This window comes from Aureobasidium melanogenum (genome assembly GCF_000721775.1).
Source record: "Aureobasidium melanogenum CBS 110374 unplaced genomic scaffold scaffold_30, whole genome shotgun sequence".
Taxonomy (NCBI): Eukaryota; Fungi; Ascomycota; class Dothideomycetes; order Dothideales; family Saccotheciaceae; genus Aureobasidium; species Aureobasidium melanogenum.
In genome coordinates this window covers 107,221-128,629 of record NW_024470082.1, presented here as the reverse complement: position 1 = coordinate 128,629, position 21,409 = coordinate 107,221, and the positions used below count along the sequence as shown (strand labels likewise).

General features: G+C 50.1%; 9 protein-coding genes across 9 annotated transcripts; 6 read left to right on the top strand and 3 right to left on the bottom strand.

The window, feature by feature from the left end:
• Nucleotides 1–544: 544 nt before the first annotated feature.
• Nucleotides 545–1,821, top strand: M437DRAFT_69787 (uncharacterized protein; the record flags this gene model as incomplete). The annotated part of the gene is made up of 3 exons (XM_041025346.1): nt 545–1,690; nt 1,742–1,766; nt 1,802–1,821. The coding sequence occupies 3 exons, from the start codon at nt 545–547 to the stop codon at nt 1,819–1,821; spliced, it is 1,191 nt and encodes a 396-aa protein (XP_040875658.1).
• A 904-nt stretch (nt 1,822–2,725) lies between these two features.
• M437DRAFT_69786 (uncharacterized protein) lies at nt 2,726–4,198 on the top strand (the record flags this gene model as incomplete). Its single annotated transcript, XM_041025345.1, has 1 exon — nt 2,726–4,198. One exon carries the CDS (start codon nt 2,726–2,728, stop codon nt 4,196–4,198), a length of 1,473 nt encoding a protein of 490 aa, XP_040875657.1.
• Nucleotides 4,199–6,068: 1,870 nt separating this feature from the next.
• On the top strand, nt 6,069–6,521 carry M437DRAFT_88403 (uncharacterized protein; the record flags this gene model as incomplete). The annotated part of the gene is made up of 2 exons (XM_041028818.1): nt 6,069–6,178; nt 6,230–6,521. The coding sequence occupies 2 exons, from the start codon at nt 6,069–6,071 to the stop codon at nt 6,519–6,521; spliced, it is 402 nt and encodes a 133-aa protein (XP_040875656.1).
• Nucleotides 6,522–7,272: 751 nt separating this feature from the next.
• M437DRAFT_30594 (uncharacterized protein) lies at nt 7,273–7,548 on the top strand (the record flags this gene model as incomplete). The annotated part of the gene is made up of 1 exon (XM_041019185.1): nt 7,273–7,548. A coding segment is annotated over one exon (276 nt), but the record flags the coding sequence as incomplete, so codon positions are not given.
• Nucleotides 7,549–8,980: 1,432 nt separating this feature from the next.
• On the top strand, nt 8,981–9,685 carry M437DRAFT_69784 (uncharacterized protein; the record flags this gene model as incomplete). Its single annotated transcript, XM_041025344.1, has 1 exon — nt 8,981–9,685. One exon carries the CDS (start codon nt 8,981–8,983, stop codon nt 9,683–9,685), a length of 705 nt encoding a protein of 234 aa, XP_040875654.1.
• A 691-nt stretch (nt 9,686–10,376) lies between these two features.
• Nucleotides 10,377–10,589, top strand: M437DRAFT_58892 (heat shock protein DnaJ; the record flags this gene model as incomplete). The annotated part of the gene is made up of 1 exon (XM_041023474.1): nt 10,377–10,589. A coding segment is annotated over one exon (213 nt), but the record flags the coding sequence as incomplete, so codon positions are not given.
• Nucleotides 10,590–14,284: 3,695 nt separating this feature from the next.
• Nucleotides 14,285–14,554, bottom strand: M437DRAFT_88399 (uncharacterized protein; the record flags this gene model as incomplete). Its single annotated transcript, XM_041028816.1, has 2 exons — nt 14,285–14,293; nt 14,342–14,554. 2 exons carry the CDS (start codon nt 14,552–14,554, stop codon nt 14,285–14,287), a joined length of 222 nt encoding a protein of 73 aa, XP_040875652.1.
• Nucleotides 14,555–15,179: 625 nt separating this feature from the next.
• M437DRAFT_88398 (uncharacterized protein) lies at nt 15,180–16,193 on the bottom strand (the record flags this gene model as incomplete). Its single annotated transcript, XM_041028815.1, has 2 exons — nt 15,180–15,290; nt 15,342–16,193. 2 exons carry the CDS (start codon nt 16,191–16,193, stop codon nt 15,180–15,182), a joined length of 963 nt encoding a protein of 320 aa, XP_040875651.1.
• Nucleotides 16,194–17,822: 1,629 nt separating this feature from the next.
• Nucleotides 17,823–19,365, bottom strand: M437DRAFT_69781 (uncharacterized protein; the record flags this gene model as incomplete). Its single annotated transcript, XM_041025343.1, has 3 exons — nt 17,823–18,587; nt 18,692–18,858; nt 19,092–19,365. 3 exons carry the CDS (start codon nt 19,363–19,365, stop codon nt 17,823–17,825), a joined length of 1,206 nt encoding a protein of 401 aa, XP_040875650.1.
• Nucleotides 19,366–21,409: the final 2,044 nt, after the last annotated feature.

Sequence of the window (21,409 nt, the reverse complement as noted above, 5' to 3'; positions counted from 1 at the left end):
ATGGAGAGATATTGATGATCTGCAGAGAACGGACAGTTCCACTCGGTACTTTAGGTCAAAAAGTGAAGCGTTGCGAGGATGGAGATGCACAAGATGGGGACTCTAGGGAAGTCAATCGATCCCAATGCAGGAAGGAACGAGATTGTGATGATGGGAGCTTGAGTTTGGAAGCAAGTAGTACAGCTTGAGAGGATAGGGTAGTACAGTAGCACCTCCAATCCCTCAATGTGTTCAATCACTGAGGGCAATGCTGATCTATGGGGTCGAAACAGAATGAAGAATTTGACAAATCACCCTCCCTGCATTCGAGATAAACTATGGCTACTCCACTTTGTCTTCCGGCATGCAGGTTGGTTTTCTGTGCAGCTGTAGAGTGGAGAAGAATCTCCGTGTTGGTTTAGCGACCTACACTCCTTGAAAATCGTCGCTGCGATGTTTCATTGTTTTTCTCGCTCCTTTCCCAACACCATAGTCGCGAACTTTCTTTCTTCTCCGCCACTACCAAATCCTTGCCACTTTACTGCACAGCACCAATTCCTACAACATGGATCAAGGCTATGAGAGCCCCTTGTTTTGCCGCCACGACACACCCCCTCGCAGCGGCGTGCCGCCAGGTTATGTGTCTATACGCCCTCTGCTACTCCAGCGACAACAGTCGGAGTCAGACCAGCAAGATCAATACAGCGCAGAGTCAGGGGAGGAAGCATTTCAAAGCTCCGGTCAGGCGAGACCTCCCAATGAAGGAGGCCAAGGCAGATCAAGCGCGCTCATCGACTTTGACGATGGATTTGCAGATCACGGCAACGACTCAGCCTCTGCAGCCACGGAGAGTGATTATGCGCAGTACACATCTTTGCCGTCATTCCTTGATCAAGTAGCCACCCAGAGCTATGACCTGAGAGAAAACGCTGCCTTTGGCGAGGGTCAAGTCTCGCCCGATGACAGTCTCGCCGAGTCTCTTGAGCTCTCAGATGGACGGTATGAGCAGACTGTTGAAGCAGCTCAGCCTCAGCGTGGACCTGTCGGTGATGAGAGTCCGCTCTTCTGCCGAGATAATACTCCGCCTCGCAGTGATGTGCCTCGTAGTTATCGATCCTTGAGATCGCTCATGGGTACAAGAGCCCGCCGAAGTCAATCTCCTGTGGCTCAAAATAATCCAGGTCTACGCGAAACGTCGCGTGGACTCGAGACGCAGCACCGTCAGTCAACCGGAGCTACACAGCTACTCAGCAGTCTTCCTTTAACCCACTGGCACCTTTCCAGACTACTCCCTCGCGACCTCAGCCACGCCAACGCCCAATTCCAGCCTCGCCAACGACATGCACTCAGTCTGCTGCTCAGCAGAGACCAATCCTACCATACGTCTTCCAGCCCTCAAGCGTACCACAAACCCCCATGGAGTCCACCCTGGCCGTCCCTCTCATCACTAAAGGAGAAGCAAGATCAGGAACTGCTGTCTATCCCAAACTATCACCCGTCACCACCACGACCGCTGAGAGACTCTACACTCTCACTGATGCCCAAGTGTATTGGAACTCTCGCGGCAGACCTCAGTGCTTCAAGGTCGGCTGTGACAATAATCAGGGTATTGGTTACAGTAGTGAGGTTAGCAGAGACGAACATATCACGAACACGAGGTATCACAGTCAGATCCCTCACCTTGGGTACGGGCAGAACAAGCGAGGTTATCGTAAGATTCATCGATCGATAATCTGATTGAGTAATTACTAACATCTTGCAGAAAATGGAAGAGAATATCCACTGTTGTAAGCAGGAAGCACCAAGCTTGAGTCTCCATCAGCATGTCTCACAGGCTCATGAGAGTTGCTCATCGAAAGTCTGCAAACCATTGCCTTTGATGAGAGAAAGGTAGCAGTGCCACAGCACGAAGACAAAAGTCAAGTCGTCAATAGAGGAAGAGGAGGAAGTTTCTGTCAAGTCAGAGAAGACATAGGGCTCATTTAGGGAGCAGAAGAGGAGTCCCTTTGGATCAGCAAAGCGGTCCGGCACGCATAGCCTAGGCTCGGACGTGGGCATGGCCTCATGTACTGTCATGAATGCAACATTCGCTGTATTCCATGCTGTCAAAGATATTGTCTTTGATACCTTCATTGTCTCAAGCTGCAAAATGTTGGTCTGTGTCTGACATGGGTACTTTGCCAAACGTGGAAAAATGTCTCAGACCTTTATGCAACTCAATTACCATATTCTTCACGCTCTTCATGGAGCACCAAGACAGGTTCTGCTTCATGTGGAAAGCATGAACAGGTCAAATCCAAATACCCGCGTGGTTTTGTTATGATGTGTCTCAGACTCTCGGCTTCCCACAACATCAGGCAAAGAAGAGTAGATTACTGTACATTGATACAGCGACACAAGAAGATTATGTCTCGAGGTGATAGTATCTTTGAACCCTTGGCCGAGAAAATGTACACTCGGGGTATGTTGACTCTTTCCGCGTCATGGGACAGATTGTCGGGAGTCTTTCTGCAACACATCGGAGTCGTGCTGGAAGGGCTGCAAGAAAGAGACCTTCCAACACGAAAGTGAAAACAAGTTCCGCTTCGACGCGCTGCTCCATCTTTCGGCGGCTCGTGGTTCTCAACCTTTCTTCTTCTCACCTGTCTCGTATCCTCACTGACACTCTCGGACGAACCAACCACAATCGAGTAGGCACTTGCATTGCGTTCCTCTTACACGAACTCACACCGCGTGCAGTCATACCATGCCATCCGAAGAGTTTCACAGGATAATGGCCGACCTGCGCGAGCGCGAGAAACGTCTGTACGATAATCTGGCCGCTCTTGAGGGGGAGGGTCGGGCAGTCGTCAGAGACCATCGCGAGCTTCTGGTTGCTATTGAGAATGACCAGGGACCCACTCACCCGCCTCAGCACCCTGTGGCCGAGGCTCTGAATGCCTTCCACTCTACTCAGTTTGTTGAGCCTCCTGCTGTGGCTTCTGGCGCTGAGGTTCAGCCTGTTGAAGATGAAGACTCGCTGTTCATCCCTGGAGAATCTGGAGAGTCACGCCGCGTCAGTGGGAATGCCGAGGAGTCGCTGTTCATCTCTGAAAGTGCCGAAGATGCACTCCCTAGCCCACAGCATGCTAAGAACTCGCTCTCCGTCCCCGAGGATACTCGCATCGAGGAGCCCACTGCCGATCCTCGCCCTCGTCCCAAGCGACGCGTCACCTTCTCAGATGCCCCTGATACTATCTTCGGCGCCATGTCTCCTTTTGCAAACTTCGGATCTGGAGATGCCGCCAACACCGACGAGCTCTTGCCCGTTCAGTCGCCGTCCGGCGATGCTCACATTAACGACAACGAGCCCGTCTACATAGGTAATCGACACGCCGTCAAACGTGCTCGCCATTTCTTCAGAACCTCGACATTGATGCCCTCTTCAGGCCTCACTCCCACCGTCACCCAGCATGACCACGTCAACGCCACTCAAGAGTCTCTTCCCCCACCAGTCACTTCTGACGACACCAACATGAGCTTCGAGGAGCCAGTCTACAATGGTATTCGGCGTCCTTCCAAACGTGTTCGACACTTCTCACGAACTTCAACATTAATGCCTTGTCCAGCTTTCGCTACCATCGCCTCCGAAGACGACCACGTCAACGCCGCCCGAGAGTCTCCTACTCTCCCAATCAACGCTCACGATACCATGATGGGTTTCGATCAACCAATCTACGCTGGTAACAGGCGCCCTGTCAAACGTGTTGGACACTCTTCCAGAACTTCAATATTAATGCACAACACAGGCTTTACCCCTAACTTGCCTGACAACAAACCTGCTTCCGATCCTCAGAGCTTCGTCGGTACCTACGACCATCAGGACTTGGTCAAAGACTACAATGTTCAGAATCTCGCCGGCATCTACAACCCCCAGGACTTCGACAACAACTACAACGCTCAAGACTTCGCCGGTAGCTACAACCCTCCAGATTACACCAGCAACTACGACCCCAACATCCCCGCGGGCGGTCTTGTTCAGCCATGGCAAGGCGAGCAGTACAACGACATGACAGCTGAGTCCAAACTGCCCGACCATGGCAACTCCCACTTTGTCTGCCCCTACCCCGATTGTGGCAAGTTGTACGTCGACTCGGTCGACGTGGAGCAGCATCTGAAGCATCATCATCCTGATTGGGCTTTGATCAAGGATGCTGTAACTGCCTCCGATAGTATGTGATGTGAGTACAGACTGTTGCTTGCGTTAGAGAAGGATAATGCTAACTTCCCATAGCTTCAAAAGGTCTGGATCTTTCAAAGAGATGATGAATAGACGTTGGAAGATGAGTTTGGAACGTCATCAAGATTGGACTTGGGCGGAGAGACAGACTATCGAACTCAGCACGTTCGTTTGAGACGACAGAGAATGGAGTACAGAACCAAGAGACTATTTTGGAGTTTGCGAAGTCTTTGAGCAACGCAGAAAGGCGAAAGAAAGTTGAGGTGTTCCAACACTGCCATTCTCCAGTAATACAGTCACGGCACAGCCCCGACAATGGAAGTCCTTAAGTATCAACATAACTTCTCCTAACTTACAAGACCTTGCATACAGCTTCTCAAATGTTTGTGTATCTACTCCAGTACACTCAAGAAGGAATCGTTTTCACAAGACTTCAACAGCGACGTTTCCCATCGGTAGTCTTGTGCATGCAACCCCTTTGAGCCTTTCCATGGAACGTCGATTGATATTTCTCCTTCCCCACTGGTGTCCATTTGCATTGCTAGAGAAGTTCATGGTTGATCTTGATAACATACTCATGTCCAGGCTCGAGGCCTTAGGACTTCCCCATGTAAAGACTGCGATCGGCGTTTTTGCGTGAGACGTAATTTCTAGCGGAGTAGTGGGTGGTGATTGCTCTGAAGCGTATGAGGCTGGGGTCATCGAGAGTTTGATATCAACAAACGGGGCGTTCTTGGCTAGAGACGCCATTATTTGGACGTGGAAAAGCATGCTTGAATGATCGCATACAAATTGGGTGTTGAAGTCCGTAGAGAGCGAAGGATCCTATGATACGTCATGAGTTTGCGGCCAAGTACTCCCAGGACCATAGCATGGCTTCAAGTACCTATAGATAGTCATATGATAGCCTTCGAAATCCATCTCGTATCCACTGAAGGGTTTCCTGGCCCATTTTCTCTCTGGACATTCATCTGTTCCGAGGTTCTTTTCTGCATTACTACAGCTGCTAGGCTGAGGTTTGGCCGGAAGGAGATTATTGAGTCGACTATCCCTATAAGATGTAACACTTCGGGGATCTCCCATGCGGCCAGCAAGTTTGCGGATGAGTATCGAAAGGCATAATAATCTACCATATCCTTTGCATGTCCACTGAAAGAGGCTGGAACCACATAGTCTCTCTGGACAAGCTTCTCGTTTGGATGTCTTTTTTGCATTTCAATAGTGCTTTGATCAGGGCTAGCCAGAAGGAGATATTGAGGTCAAGTCGACAATGCCACGTCGAGGTCTAGCTCACCGGGGACCTCCTGTGCAGATTGCATGGGTTCAGTCACTCATCAAGATGCATGATATTCTATCAGACTGTTCGTATGCCCACTGAAACAGTCATGAGGCATACGCTCTCTCTGGACAAGCTTCTCCTTTGGAGTTTCTTCTGCATTCCTCCAGACTACATGCTGAGGAATAGTCACAAGGAGATCATGGAAGCAAATCGGCAATGAGCTATCGAGCCGTGACTCTTCACGATCTCCGAGGCAAGTTGCATGGTTTTGGGTGTTTATCAAAAGGCTTAGTGCTTTATCGTACTCCGGAATGTTCACTCAAGGGGTTAGAAGGCACACTCTCCCCTTTGCACAAGTTGCTGCTTGCTCTCCCTTCTGCATCTCTACAGGTACTATACCTAGGCTAGGCCGCAAGGAGAACTATCGTTTGACAACAACCCGTCGAGACGTCATCCACCGTCGTTTGCTCAGCCTAGAATGTTCCGTGCTTCACTATCAAAACACGTCGTTCTTCACACCATAACCTTCTCTTCTTCACAACGTCCAACAACAACGATTTCCTCTCTTCCACGCACAGTCGACTCGAAACAATGACTCTTCTATCAACATACATGGACTTCAACGCTCTTCTCACCCTCGAAGCTTTCATCATGTTCCTGTTCCTTCTCCCCTTCTACATCGTGATCTTCTTCATGATTGTGTAAGATCTGCTCCTTCCCGTTGTCTTCTTTGTCTACTGACACGCTTACAGCGCCGCCCGCCACGCCCGCAACGAGCGCCGCCTCGCCCACGAGCTGCGCGTCATGGCCGCCGACGAAGAGGCTCGCTACAACAGAAGCCGCCGCGAAGCCAGAGAGCGCGAGGAGAAGCGCATCAAGGAAGAAGCTCTGCTTCGCGAGGCCACTCGTCAGGTCTCTCACCACGACAACACCAGCGACAACGACGACGAGGGTGGCCTGCAAATCTTCCACAAGAACAACCGCCCTGCTCCCTGGATGGTCGCCTCCGGCGTCTTGCCTAGCCGGGACCGTAAGCGCAGTTAAGCACGAATTGGAGGTCACAATTTCATCGCGAAACGGGTCACTGCAGTTTGAAACTGCCATCGGCTAGTCATTCAGGAGTCGAAAGTCACAGAGCAACCATCAGATCTCTTCAGATCGTCTACAATCCGAGCCTCTCTCCCACCTAATTCAATGTCTATATTTTGTCGTGATCTTTGATCCATTGTGCCCTTGCTTCCGTTTCTTTATTCACCAACGAGACACTCATTCATCACTGCCGTCCAGCTTTTATGCATCACAACGAGACAAAGACCTCCTCTTTGTACGTCCGAACAATCACATTATACCGCCCCTACTGATGCAGTTTACTTAAAGCGGAGCAGGGTCACCTTGCTAGCAGTTCAGAATTACCAAATCACCACATCCACAACCACAAACGAAACACCAAAGTCAGTAACATGAGTATCCTCAACTCCAACCCTACGTTCAACACGGGCGAATGTCCGGTCTGCCTCGATGAGAAGCCACTCTTCACTTTGCCTTGTACACACAGTGGTTATTGCCAAATCTGTCACGCTGACGCTTTAAGAAACTTGCAGGAAGGTGATCTCCAACCTCAATGTCCCTTCTGCGCAACCAACATTCCCATGCAGACCTTCGAGCCAATCGTCCCTCCCGAGCTCTACGCCACTGTAAGTACCAGAATGCTTGAGTGGGGAATCCCTGTCGACCAGCGTCTGTACTGCTCCAACACCGACTGCCTGAAGTTCATACTTCTGCAAGCGGCCAGTGTACTTGTGGCACTGTTACTTGCTTGTCTTGCAAGAACAGCGCTCACGAAGGTCCTTGTCCAGACGACGAAGGTCTCAAGGCCGCCGTTGAAGCTGCTGAAGCTGATGGTGGAAAGAAATGTCCTGCATGTGGAGAAGTTGTTCTTCGTGGGCCAGGATGTCGGCACATTTCTGGACATTCATCATGCCAGCATCATTGGCGCTTCCTCTGTCTCGCCGACTGGGAAGACTGCATGGGTTCCTGCGAGGGTAGTCACGCAGATGCAACAAGAGTTCACGGAGATGATACTGAAGATGAAGGATTCGAGCTCACGCCAGAGGAACGAGAGGAGGTTGCTGCTGAAGAAGCTGCTGATTTTGTTAGCCTTGATGCTGAGTTCGGACACTTGGATCTGTCCTCGGCCGGTCAGCTCCTTAGATTGCTTCAAGTTATTGCGATCGTCTACAGCGAGGATATCATCAGGAGTGAGCCTGAGGTTGCTCACAGTCTCCACTGGGCTGCACATTACTTGACTCACGTTATTGAGGGCGATGATGTCCTTGAACAGGGTCTTCAACACTACACCGCATGGCGTATCATCACCATTCGCGATCGCGAGATTCCTGTCCAAACCAGCCCTGGTGAACAGACTTATGCCAACAATGAACAGCTTCTTGAGGACTTCTTGTGGCCTCTCCGCCAATCCAGAACAGACAGATTCATCGACGCGGAGGACGAGGCTACTGAAGTGCTCAGCCAGTATGACGACCCGGACCTTGCTGACAATCGCCGCTTCCACGAAACTATCTTGCTGTCCTTGGTTGGGGAAGACTACGAACCAACCTCGGACCTTGCTTCGTGATGGACTGTTCTGATATTGAGTATGAGATACTGCTGGCGGCTCATCTGGTTTCTGATTAATTAGCATAACTACAAAATCATATATTTCTTTTTTCTTTTTGTCAAAATATGAATGTCTTCCTGAATAATGTAAACCTCGAATAATCCGCGTGCATGTACTGTAAAATGAGTCTCGACCATTATAAAAATAGTCCGAGGATGTCTTCCGATGCGGTTAGGCAGTAGAAGCATGCAACAGTAATAATGGAAAATCTGTCTGCAGTATTTCATGCAATTAGTCTGATCCGCAAGGCTTCATACTGCTGCTAAAGTACCTCCAGACTTGCCGACTGCGACAGTATCGTCAAAACAGGAGAAGTACGTGGGGTACGGACGGTCTTTTGAGTTCAATCCCGCGGACTCACAAACGGGATTTTAAGTTTCTCTATACCGTAGAGAGGCAATGCACAGTAAAGTTACACTACAACAATCCAATCATCGCCAGCTGACGTCAACGGCTTCAGAACTCAACCACAAATACTTGATGCAACTCGCGTTGAGTCCTCCCAGCCAGGACATGCTGTCTCCTCGCATCCTGGCGAACATTCAAAGAGGATGGCGTGGTATAAGCGCGAAAATCGCGAATCCGTCGATGTCGAGGATGAGGCCGGTGTGGGCCTAATAACGCCGGGATCAGAAAAGAGACACCCGACACAGGAGCGGCAGTCATGGATCTCAAAGTCATCCTTGAGCGTTGCTCTAATGTTATCGAATGTCGCTTGGGCTGGTTTCTGCCTATTGCTTTGGCGAGAACTACGGTCATCTCGAGTCCATGCTCTCGCAAGTCATAAGGGACTTGAGGCAGATTTCGGTATCTTTCCCTTTAAGACATGACCGAGTTAGTAGACAGCGATGCTAAACAATTGCCTCGGACAGTAAGCACGACTCCTCTACCAGACAAACTCGCGACAGTCAATTTCGACGACCTCCTCCTCTTCAATCATACAAGCCACACGGTATACCGAAAGATGGATCCCAATCTTCCACTCTACTTCGGCAAGCCTAGCCCGGCTATCGATGCTGCATGGGCAGACCTTCTTCAATATGAGTACCCTGCCATAACGCCTGAGGAGATTGCCTTGAACCCCTCTCTGTCCTACGACATGGACAGGGACAAGCATCCTGTGACTGACAAATATCACTTTGCCCTCGACGTTTTCCACAACCTGCATTGCTTGAATGCCGTGAGGATGGAGCTTGATAAAGACTATTACGGCGCACACGACCACGGTCATGTTGGTCGACGAGCAGAAGGGAATCATGAGACTCATGCATCACAATCGCACTCGCAACATCAAGGTGCCCTGGAAGCCGCTCAGAGAGACCACATCGACCACTGCATGAATCATATCAGGCAGAGTTTGCAATGTCGACCCGATCTCAGTCCAGCAGCAATGCATGTTTTCGAAGACACAGACGGGTCAAAGTACTTTCTGGGCAATGCTGAGAAGCATACGTGCTATGACTGGGAGAGTATCATGAAATGGGCTGCTGCGAGGAACCCTGAGCCGGGATACATAGTCCCCGTGCATTGAAGCTATTCTTTCATTGAGACCAGGATACTCAGAATCATCCGAAAAATATCACACAGAAGAATACCAGACAGCTTTTCATCTTGTATCTCGTGATCCCTGAGTCGCTTCAAAGGTCCTTCGAATATGACTCTGCTTGTGTTAAGTTCCTTCTTCTCAATTACCTGGATGCTTACGTAGAACACCTCTCTTGTGAAGGAATGGACCGGTGGAAGGAGGTAAGATGCGAAACGAGGTTCCTGCGGAGTCGGGCCATGAGAAGCTTATTACATTGTTTACGTCTTCCTGATAGAATGATATTTACGGCTTCTAAGGGTAAGAAGTGCTTCTGTTGAACAATCGAGCGAGTGACTAACTCTGTGTATATTCTCGTGACTGTTAGTGGTATCGAGGTTTGTTTAATATAGATCTGCATTTTATTCCATATGCATTTGGGTAAAGTTCGCATCTCTTTGTTTGTTCGTGTACTTTGCGGAAGATTTCTTTGTGTGAGCGTGGCCTAGATCGTGGAAATGGATGCTTTGTTGGCTTGACACCATCTTTTCCAAAACAACACACCCGCACCCACGACATTTTTGTAGCTGGAGTGTTTCTCAAACGTGGCCGAAGTACATCAGCACTGAGCTGGAGCATTCTTTGCATAGCAGCGGCCGACTCGCCAAAATAATTGGCCGCAGCACGCACGCTCTACATAATGCCACCTAACAAAGACCCTTACGAAATCCTCGGACTGCAGCCAGGTGCCAGTGAGTCAGAGATAAAGAAGGCATGGCAGAAAGCAAGCCTCGAGCACCATCCCGACAGAAACCCGCATCCCGACTCCACCCAGCGAATTCAAGAGATCAACAATGCGTACGAGATATTGTCAGACCCCGAGAAACGCAAGAAATACGAGCCGATAGGTCAATGCCCGGACTTCACTCAAGGTTACTGTGCCTCTTGTTCAAGGCACACGGATGGGAAATGCACACACGAGTTCAAGTTCAAGCCGGCTCGCCCTGCGCCCATACCGGTCTGTCACTGGTGTAGAGATGAAACCTCAGACTTTCAGACAGGTCTTTGTACTGAGCATCTCTGGTGTTCCAGATGTTTCATATCGCGCTACACTCTAGCGATGAGGGATGCTCGCTGTTGTGAGCGAATGGTCGCACATGCAGTGGTGGACTCGCTTCTACCAAGACCTATTGCAACACTTTATGATCTGAAGCAGGCATCCGACTTCGAATATTGGCGTCAGCAAAAGCATTACCATGATCTTTGTGACGATGTCAGAGATTGGCAGGAAGCAAATCCGGCTTTGGCGTATGGGCTCGCTGCCGCGCAAGCCTTATTGAAGAAGAACCAAGAGATCGACAGATTGCAAAAGCAGCTTTTTCACATCCAGATTAACCGAGCGCCACCTGACAAAGACACACAAGACCTCAAAGACCAATTGAACATGATGCGTCAACGACACTCAGCACTCGAGAACACATGCAAAGTTCTCCGAGAGGCAAACGAGAGGAATGTCGCAAAGTTCTCTGCAACTCAGAAGGAGAGCTTTGCGAGGATCAAACAACTTGAACAACAGCTCAGGGCGGGGAAGAAAACCAAGAACGAAGACCTCAAGACACAGCTTGCCGACCTCAATGCCAATCCAGACCATGGCAAGTTCCAACGGAAGTGTATCGTTCTCGAAGCAAGCCTTGCGAGCGCTCAGGCTACCATTCAATGCCTCGAAAAAGAGCTCAAGACCGCAAAGACATCAGCAAAACCAGCAGCAGCAGCATCCGAGAGCAATTTGAGGGATGAGCTGATCCGCAAGCATACGCTAATCGCGGAACTCGAGCGATCACTCAAGATTGCCAAAGATGCGAACGCTAAGAATGTCCAACTGTTCTCTGAGGCTCAAAAGGCTCGAAACGCTGCAGAGAACAATGAAGCTGTTGTAAAGAAGGAGAACGGCAAGTTGACAGCTGAGCTTGCCGCTGCTCGATCAGAGCTCGAACAACTTCGACAGGATCCTGCAGTAACCAGTACCAGTGCTCGAGACGAATCTGTCCTAGCTGTAAAAGACCTCGCTATCGAAACACGAAACAAGGATTTGGAAGACAAAGTCGCTAAGCTGCAACAGGAACTGCAAGAGCAAAGACAAGCTGTTGCAGACAGAGACACAAAGTGTGAAGCTGAACTCGTCGCCGCTCAGAAGCGCTGCAAGGATCTGGAGGCTGAGCTTGCTACCGTACGATCGAGTCTCCATCAGCAAGAGCAAGTCCTCGCTGATACAGAAGGGAAGCATCAAGCTGAGCTATCTGCAGCTCAAGCAGACACAAAGACGGCAGTTGACAAGGCAGCAGCCGCTAAGCAAGAGCTCGAGAATACAAAAGTTCGGCTCGCCGAAGCCCGAGAAGAGAAAGGTTCCGCGCAGACTTCCTCGGGCTTCTTGCACCATCGCACCAACCTGCTCGACCAACAACATGACCATGAGGGCAAATGTCAGCAGTCCGAGGCTAAGAATGCTACGTCTCACGAAGTTGATGACCCTTCTACCGTCGCTCCTCCTCAAATCAAGATTCCTGTCCTCGAGCGCCTCAAGACTATTCAACAAAAGGTGCCAGCAGAGACTGGGCTGAGGAGTTCTCCTACACCTTATGCAGCTTCACCTGTATCTGCTCTGCATCATACAGCACCCAACACATCTTCTCCACGTGCGCCGGCGACGCCTCGGATCACGACGCAGCAGACTTCATTACCCGCATCGCCCAAGATGCCTCAGCCTCTGTCAGCCCCCAACTTGAAAAAGGCTGTTGCGTCTCCTACATCGATTTCTCCACCTACGACGCTTTCAAAGCCGCTGCACGTACCTTCAAGTGCACCAGCCAACGTCCCTGCTTTCAATATAACCAAAGAAACAACTCATGATGTAGTTGCCACAGGTCATCAAGCTTCACAAAACGAAGCCACCAAGACTCACATCAAACCCTTCGATTTTGCAGCTTATCAGAAAGCTCTCCCCAGCTTCCATTTCGGAAGGACAAACAAGACGAAAATTTTGAGCGATCTCAAATCAAATACAGTCAAGCCCGTGTCGTCTACTGGAACTCCCACGTGCAACAGTACAGCCGCGACAGAAAATCAAACTTCGCAAGATACAGTCGATAAGCCTAAGTCTAAGCCTTTCGACCTGGCAGCTTATCAGAAAATTATGGCGGCTAGTAAGCTTAAGCCCAGCTTTGATTTCTCAAAGATGAGCGAGGCTGTCAAGAAAGAAGACTCCGACTCAGACAATTGGATCAAGCTTGTTTCACCTGGCATTATGACCAAGGACAAGACTACTGCTTTGCCAGCTAGTCAAACTGAACAGCCGAAGCCCATCAACACTACTCCTCAGCCAACCAGTCAAACCGGGCAGCCGACGTCTACAGCTTCAAAGACAGACAACAAGCCCGCGACACCAACGGGTCTTTTAAAGGCGCAGCTTCACTACGCGAGAGCAACCCAAAAGGCAGCACAAGAAGATGCCAAAAGAACAACAGAAGAAGTCTTGCGACTCCAAGCGGAGCTCAAGCGCTACAAACAGTTCGAATTCGACGCCTACCATGAGATTGCCAGAGCAAACGAGATGTACAACTCGCTAGAACGCAAAATTACGAAGGCTAAGAATCAACCGCGGCAGTCAGAAGGAGCCTTAAAGATCCCAGCCCGGCATTTCACACACCCAGTCGACGACAACGATAAGAGCGCATCCGAACGCCTTGCCACAATGAGCGAGAGCTTCGCACCAATGAAATCAACAATCAAGAGATCGCTAGCAGCAAGCAAGAAGAAGATCGAAAAGGAGCAAGAGTCATCTCTCAAGAAGTCGGCCAGAAGGAACCGACGTCTCCGCGACACGATCAGACAAAAGGACCAGGAGATTGAAGACATGAGAATCGACTACGGAAACAGATGGGCCACTCTTCTCGACAACGTCTGTGCCAAAGAGTCGGAAGTTAGGCGTCTGAAGAAATCATTGCATATTCATGAGTCAAGAAACAGTAGCCAAGCATCGATTGGTGCTCGAGACTCGCCTCAGTCAAGCGAGAAAGACATTGAGAGGGTCACAGGAGCAGGAAAGAGCCGACCAAAGAACCCACTGCATGCTCGATGCAGTAGCGCATCATCGACTGACTCTCTCCATTTACCTCCATCGAGAGTCACAGCTAAAGAGCCAGAGATCAGAAAAGCAATACTATATACTCCCAAGTCAGGCAGCAATATGGACAATCTGAATATCATTCGCCATGGTGGTCAGAAGATTGATGGTCAGAAGATTAACGGTAGCAAGCACCCGCAAAAGGAACTTGGATTTGAAGAGGAAGAGGAACTTTGAGAAAACTGGAATTGGTTTTGGATTTGGAGTTCTTGTATTGTGACTTTTGTTGACTCCATAAGGCATCTTGTTCTTTTTCTGGTACTGAACAAATGCACAGTAGTCCTCGTGATGGCGACCGCCCATTGAGTACATGCTTCTCGTTCAAGTCAGTGGTGATAATTAAGAGGCTCTCGGTGGACGGTATACCAAAACCAAAAATGTCCTGCATCTTAATAGCACGTTTCGCGCCCAGATATCTTTCTAGGAGTTCAACGGTTCTTCAAAGAACGAATCAGCGACCACAAAAAGCATGCTTCTGTACTTACATGAAGCAGCAATGCTTCCAAAGTGATGACGATGTAGAAGCAAAATGAGATGTCGCGCACAATGTATCCGATCTTGAAAATGTCGTTCCAGGGAATCTCGTCACGGTGAAAGAAGCCGATGAAGTGCAGCACGTGGACCAGCGAGTAAAACATGAGGAGGCCAGAGAGCATGAAGAAGAAGTAGTCGATGATGAGAGCGATGAGGAACGTCATGGTATTATCGTGAATGATGGTGGTTGTATGCAGAGAGACGGCTCTGAAGTCTGTGTTGGCTTGTTGAGAAGAAGGTAGGTGATGGTCAGAGTTTACTTGATCGTCTCACAGGCACATCCACTTCACGTTCCTACCATCAAGCTGCAAAGAGCACTTGCAACATGATTTTAGGCTCGATGAAAACAGGTCAAAAGCTTGCTGTATTACTACTCTCCATCGCTGGGGGAGTCTATTGTAGCTTGAAGTGCTACAAGGTATCTTTATGAGTGCAATCACCTCTCTTTATGCCTTCTGTCTGTGCACGAGCTATCTCTATCTCCAAAGCACTGCTCAATATCAACAATGCACGGAGCAGACCTACGAGCATCCGTCCACAAGTGACACCCGACGAAGCACTACCCAGGCATTCCTATGGCAGAGAGGAACCTTCGTCGTTGCCCTCGATACCCTCGCGCCTCTCCTCGTGTTACTCGCTCTCCAAGTCTTCCTCCTCGCTCTCTTGCTCGGTCACCTCGTCAGTGCCTGCTTCGCTGTCAATGCCTTCATCCTGGCGCAGCTTCTTTTACTCCACAGCTCTGTTCTTGTTCTTGTTCCTGTTGTGATTGTTCTTTCTCTTGGGAGACCTTCAATCCTCCTCGATAACGTCTTCATCCCCATCTTCAGTGGACTCTGCTTCGCCATTGTTGGTGCCTGTCTTCAAAGTTTTATACCAAGTACGCACTCTAGTGATGTACCCCTGTTACTGTGTCAGTAGTTTCTCTCAACCCAGATCGCGAGAACAACTCACCGACATATCAACCATGGGTCTGGTAGTCAAAGCCTCGTGGCGGACAGGAAGGTCAAAGTAATCATGATGGGTTCTGCCAGGTTCTGACTCGACCCAAGCGAACATCCTGATCATCTCTCTGCGCTGGCCATGGGAGAGGTCAGGCCATTCTTGATCACCCTCAAGCGCGCGTCTGAGTGAAGCACGGGTTCTGGCGATCATGTAGCGCCACTGACCTTCAGTGAGCTGAGCGGTCGGTTCGGATCTGACAAAACGACCGCGAGGGGTAATCATGATCCTGGCGTTTACACAGCGAGTACGAGGAGGGTCAGGGGTTGTGGCGACAGAAGGGTCGGGGCGTGCTTGAACGTCATCAACAGGGGCAACGTTGGTCGTGGTCCATGTGGGAAGAGTTGTCTGAGTTGCTCTCTGCCGATTGATATGGCGAGGAGCAGTTGTGAGGTTCGTTTCAGCCTGAGTAGGAGGTTCAGATGCTGCAGTTCTGGCGGTATCTCTGTTGTTGATCGTCATACTGCGAGTAGTCGGACGAGCAGCAGAAGCAGCAATGGTAATGAGGCGCGATGAGGGTTTGCTGCTGGTGGGTTTGGTGAGATTGGTCTCCTTGGCCATGCTCCTGGTATTGGGCCTGGCTGTGAAATTTTCGTCGCTTATTTGCTCAGGGATGGTCTCCTCTGCTTCAGCACGCTTGGTAGGAGCAAATGTCTTATTCTTCTTCGATGCGGTGTTGCTGCGCGCCTCCTTGGGAGCGGAAGTGGCCTTCTGCTTGACAATTCCCGATGAGCCAGCTTTTGATGTGGCCATACTCCTTGTGACTCGGCGGTGCTTCAGTGCACCGTTCCTGGTGGTGACCATGTTGAGATAGTCCAATCGATGGTCAACTTGGGCGTAAGAAGATGTGGTCGCGAGGTTGTGAAAGAGTAAACTCTTGTTGTTGTATTTCACTCAAGTCGATGCGAATTTTGCTCGTTTGAATAGTCCGTTGAGGTACACCTGAAAGACAACCATCATCGTGGACTAATCCTTTTTTGGCAATCTTCCGAGGCTTCTTGTGCAAATAACAGAGACACTATTGATATGCCTCGAGGTCAACTCGACCGTCAAACTTTTACTGCCCACACTTACATGACTTCGCATCGGACTGACCTTGGCTGACTATGTTCTACAGATCTGACAGCTCTGTACATTCCAACTGCCATCCGCAATGAGCAGCTGTCGCCTGCAACGAGACCCAGATTGCCGCCGCCATCAGGTTCGGAGATGGGAAGACAGCAAAGCTATTCGATCAAGCTCAAACTCCTGTCAGGGCCCGGTCCAGCCTCAAATGCACCTCGTCTGATCAATCCTGAATTTCCTCGGAACATCTACTGACTCATACGCGCTCTCCTTTCCACTTTCCACTGCTTCAGTTCTGGAAGGTAACAGAGAAGATGTTGCACCACTTCTACTCTCGAATCACGTGCTACAGCAGCGACTCAAAGGCTGGAGACCCAGTATCTATTGGACCTCCCAGTTGTGCCTTCAGGAGTCCTTGATTAGGGGCCAGGCTGGCGCTTTAACCACAGCTGAATGGCTTATTTCCTCTTGTGACGATGATGGTCGAACGCCAGGTTTTGACTTCTTCCACGATAAGTATCGCTTGTTTGCGTGCTACAGGGTCGTGGTACAAAAGAGCACATCATCGTCGCTGACCACAAGGTCATCTTTTTTGACGACGTGATAAGTTAGAAGAGCGGGTTCGTCGTTGTGCTGAGCGGCATGAGGGACAGCACTGGCAATTCTGGTGAACAGTAAAAAAGTTCGGCAGTCGTTACCATGCACAAGTTCAATGACGCATTGAACAATAACAGAGCAGAGAGATTGATGCAGACTTGAAGGAACCACAGCTCAACCAAGCCGGCGGAGCGTAACCGAAGCTGTGAGGAATGTAGTGGTCGCACGTTCGACTGCCGTCATTCTATACTACCTTTCAGCCGCCAGAGAATCGCTCATTGCGCTCGCAAAGGTCAAGAGAACCAAATTTTCTGCCAGTGTGAGAATGACAATGTGAAGATCTACAATATTCGGTGCATGCTGAAGGTTGCTGAGGTTGGACGAACAGAGACGACGCTCGCTGGCTTCAGATTGCGCCCGGTGTGGAGGGCTTTTGGCGCCACCAATACCCGAGTACTCGAGTACAACCTCTTCCACATCCGGCTCAGAACAATCAACCGCCAAAATCTCAGATGCAACAGTACTGCGAGTCCCCACTCGTAGCTGTCCACCGATGTTTGCTAGATTTTGAACAAGAGTGATTTGTCGCCGACTCGAGCTCTTTAGGACAAGTTTTCCAGGACAAATCATTATGCAACGTGAAATGCAAGGTGAAACAAAACTGACGGTTTCATTCTGATCTCAACGACAATCTAGCATACAAGTAATCCGCAGTATCCACCTCATAACATATTCATGCAATTCGTATCCATGCAACGCTGTTCAAAGCATTTACAGCATCAACACAGCAGCAACAGCGGCTCCAATACCGACACCAGCACCAGACACACCCATGTTCGAAGCAGCACCGGTGTGAGTAGCGGTGGCTGCAGTTCCCGATCCAGAGCCAGAGGTGCTAGAAGCCGCAGAAGCGGCATTCACGCGGACGCCATAGGCAACAGTAGTGGTGGGTGTGCCAGAGACAGTAGTAGTGATGGTCGAAGTGGCAGTAGTGGAAGCCTTGCAGCCCGACCACGAAGTCCAAGGTGCGTTTGTACCCCAAGGACCAGAAGTCCAACCAGACCAGGTGCTGTCAGGGCAGTTGCTTCCACCCCACCAAGAGGTCCAAGGTCCGGAAGTCCAAGCACCGGTGCCCCAAGGACCCCAGCCAGAGTTTGTGCCATTGGCGATGTCACCGAAAGGGCCGTATCCATTGCCACCTCTCCATCCACCAGGACCTCCGGGGCCGAAGCCGCCAGCCCAGGGGAAAGCGCTGGGAGCGGCGGTGATCATGCTACCGCTGTGGGAAGCCCAGTATGAAGATGCGGCGGAAGCGTAAGATGACCATTGCGAAGGGGCGGCACTGGGGCTGACACTGTTCCAGTACGATGAAGCGGCATTGGCCCATGAAGACCAATCACCCGTGGCGGAAGGGTTGGCTGATGCCCAGTAAGAACTTGCTTGCGAAGCGTAGCTCTGCCAGTTACCGTTGTTCTGAGGTGCTGCGGTGGCCGAGCCGACGAGAGCGGTGGCTGCGGCGAGGATGGAGAAATTGAACTTCATTGTGGTATTTTTCTCTTCTTTTTGTGTATGCGATTGTGTATATGTGTGTATTTCTGAGCAGAAAAGGACTGGATGCAAGAAAAAAAAAGCCTACCTACCTCTCTGCCTATATAGCCTTGATTTTGTTGCACAGCCGCGTCATGCATCGACCGCCGCAAAGCTCTGGACCCTTCTTCATCACCTCTGACAACAGTGACGCGTATTCTCCGAAGGTCCTCGTTGGTTTGGCTGCTCACGCGCGCCCCTCGGACACGTCTTTTTGGTGCTGCAACAAGCATGAGGCAGGGCGGAGAGAGAAGCAGCAGGAATAAGAATAAGCTGCCTCAGAAAGTCCGAACGCTATACCTTATCCGGTCTAGCAAGTCCGTGGGGTCGTCCGAAAGCAGCAAGACGTCACCATCAACTTCTTCTCCAACCACCTCCAAAAGCTGAGCTGAAGGTCAATGATGCTTCTTGTTGTGTAGGAATTTGATGTGATGCTTCGGAGAATTTACTGACGTCTGGTCTCTATCCACAGTCGGGCTCGTCGGTGATTGTCACGTCCGCCTTCATGCACCTCTTGCTGATCTGACAAGCCAACATCCGTCAGCCTATTATCCAACACATGCAAGGAACCTTTGCAATTCTTCTTCGCTGCGACTTGTAGGTCCGAAAGATTGGCCTTAAACTCTTTGTAAGTTTGTACAGGTACATGTCTTGAAGACCAACTCTTCCGGTGTGATCTCTTCCATCGTTGAAGCTTTACCAACATCCACAGCCTCATCGGAGCCATGGCTACTTTTCCACCGACTGTCCGCGGCTCTCCAAGTCGATCTGATACACATTTCCACACACCATCTTGTCAGATCTTGTGTAAGAAAGATGTCAATCGTCCGAGCCACGCGGCTGTGAGTACCACGCATCGCCTTGAACAATTGCCCAGATCACACGTGTCTCGGGCTGAAGCTGCTGGCGGTGCTTCTTTCTACTTGTCATTCCGCTCACTGTCCTTCATGACGCGTCGTTCAAGGCTCATGGGCTCTCTACTAGGTGCTGTGGTGTAAGGCTAATGTTAGGTTATAGTTACTCTCCATTCGTCGAGCCGGTAGAAGGATCTCTTGGCCATTACGAATACTGCTGAGCCTCGATCATATTCTCATATCAGATCTTGTTTTTTCTTCAGGCAATCCGACGCGTTTGATGTCGACTTGTGAGTTACTTGGCCCGCGGAGCCTGCATTCCACTTCCAAAAGATCATTACCCAAAATGCACAACTTTTATGCAACTACCCCACAGAATCAAACACGCCAAGCTATACACACTCTCGCTCAAGCCTTTTTATGCAAGCAAGGCTTCGTGCAGGGTTCACCAAAGCCGGAACAAAATTTTGTTCTTCACCGTTCCTCTCCCTTTTCTCAACCATTTGACCTAGTCAAAACAAAAGGATATTGACGAGAGTGGGATTTGAACCCACGCCCTTTCGGACCAGCGTATCGATTTGAATCAACCTTAAGCTGGCGCCTTAGACCGCTCGGCCATCTCGCCTTGATGAAGGGCCGATTCGGGAGGTACAATCTAAGTACAGGCTATAGCAGACCACTCAGATGCTCCTCGAGCATCGGCAGCAATACAACAAGAGCTCTTCCATTGCAAGACATCTCTCTACTCGAGAGAAGATGTCAAGACTTGTTAGAGCCGTATATGACCTCGTATCATCGAGATATGTGTTTCGCCATTCACGATCGTGATTGTCCTCTCCGTCTTGCACGTCATCAGAACGTCTTTCGTTTGGGCAAGTGTTAGATCCCGTTCCATCCACGTCGATGTCTACATGCTGTATCTACCAGCTCCAGAATTCGAAGACCATCATGTCAGGTAGTTTTCTCCCTTCCTCCATAGTCGGGTGTCATATATACAGTAGTTCTGCCTCTCTACGCCACATTTTGCGTTGGGAATGCTAGTTGAGAGGAACACCCTGACTGACGTCCGAGCGTTGCAGTATCTTGGTTATAGTCAGATGGCACGAACAGTCGCTGCACTCATCGTCTGCATATATGAGCACAGCATAGATACAACGAGAACAGATTGATCATTAGAGACGTGATATCCGCCAATACACATAGCTTACACGAAGACTACAGCCAAAAACATATCTCTTGTCACCGTCAGATTCTTGCGAGCTCCAAAGTTGAAGAAAGTGGGGAAGCGACAGAACTCTTGCAAACACGGAACAACCTGAGCAACAATGCATCAATGTAGCGCGATACTTGCGTGCTGTCGCCTTCCTCTGACCGCTCGCATTTTGACTAGTGATTGCAGACACAGCGGCCGTAACGATGCCCAAGCCTCTATTCCTGAGTCACAAGGTGTCCTTGCAGACTAGTCAACCATCATCTGCCTGTCGTGACGAGATCAATTTCGACCTTGCGCCGTCACAACGATAGGATGACCATCCGAAGCAACCAAGCGACTCCATTTGTCACATCGCTTTGGGTAGACGGTCGAGGCTAGATGCTATACAGTTTTCCTCGCTAGAGCCGCAAGCTCTGCCCGCACTGCGAGCCCTACTGCCATAAGAGCCAGCTTCTGCGACCGCAAGAAAACGGACTTTATATACTGTACTAATTACTCTCGAGAGTATATCACGCACCAGAAGCACCGAGGCAAGAGAATCACGATGCGAACAAACCTCGATGTTCATGGTGTCGCTTCCGCCTTGCGAAGGATGAAACGCATGCATCTGTGTAGCGTGCTTCAGGAGGCTCTTTTTGAAGCGAGATGAGAGAACCCGTTCTTCACACGACGCCTCCCCCACAACTCGTTTTGCTTCGAACTTC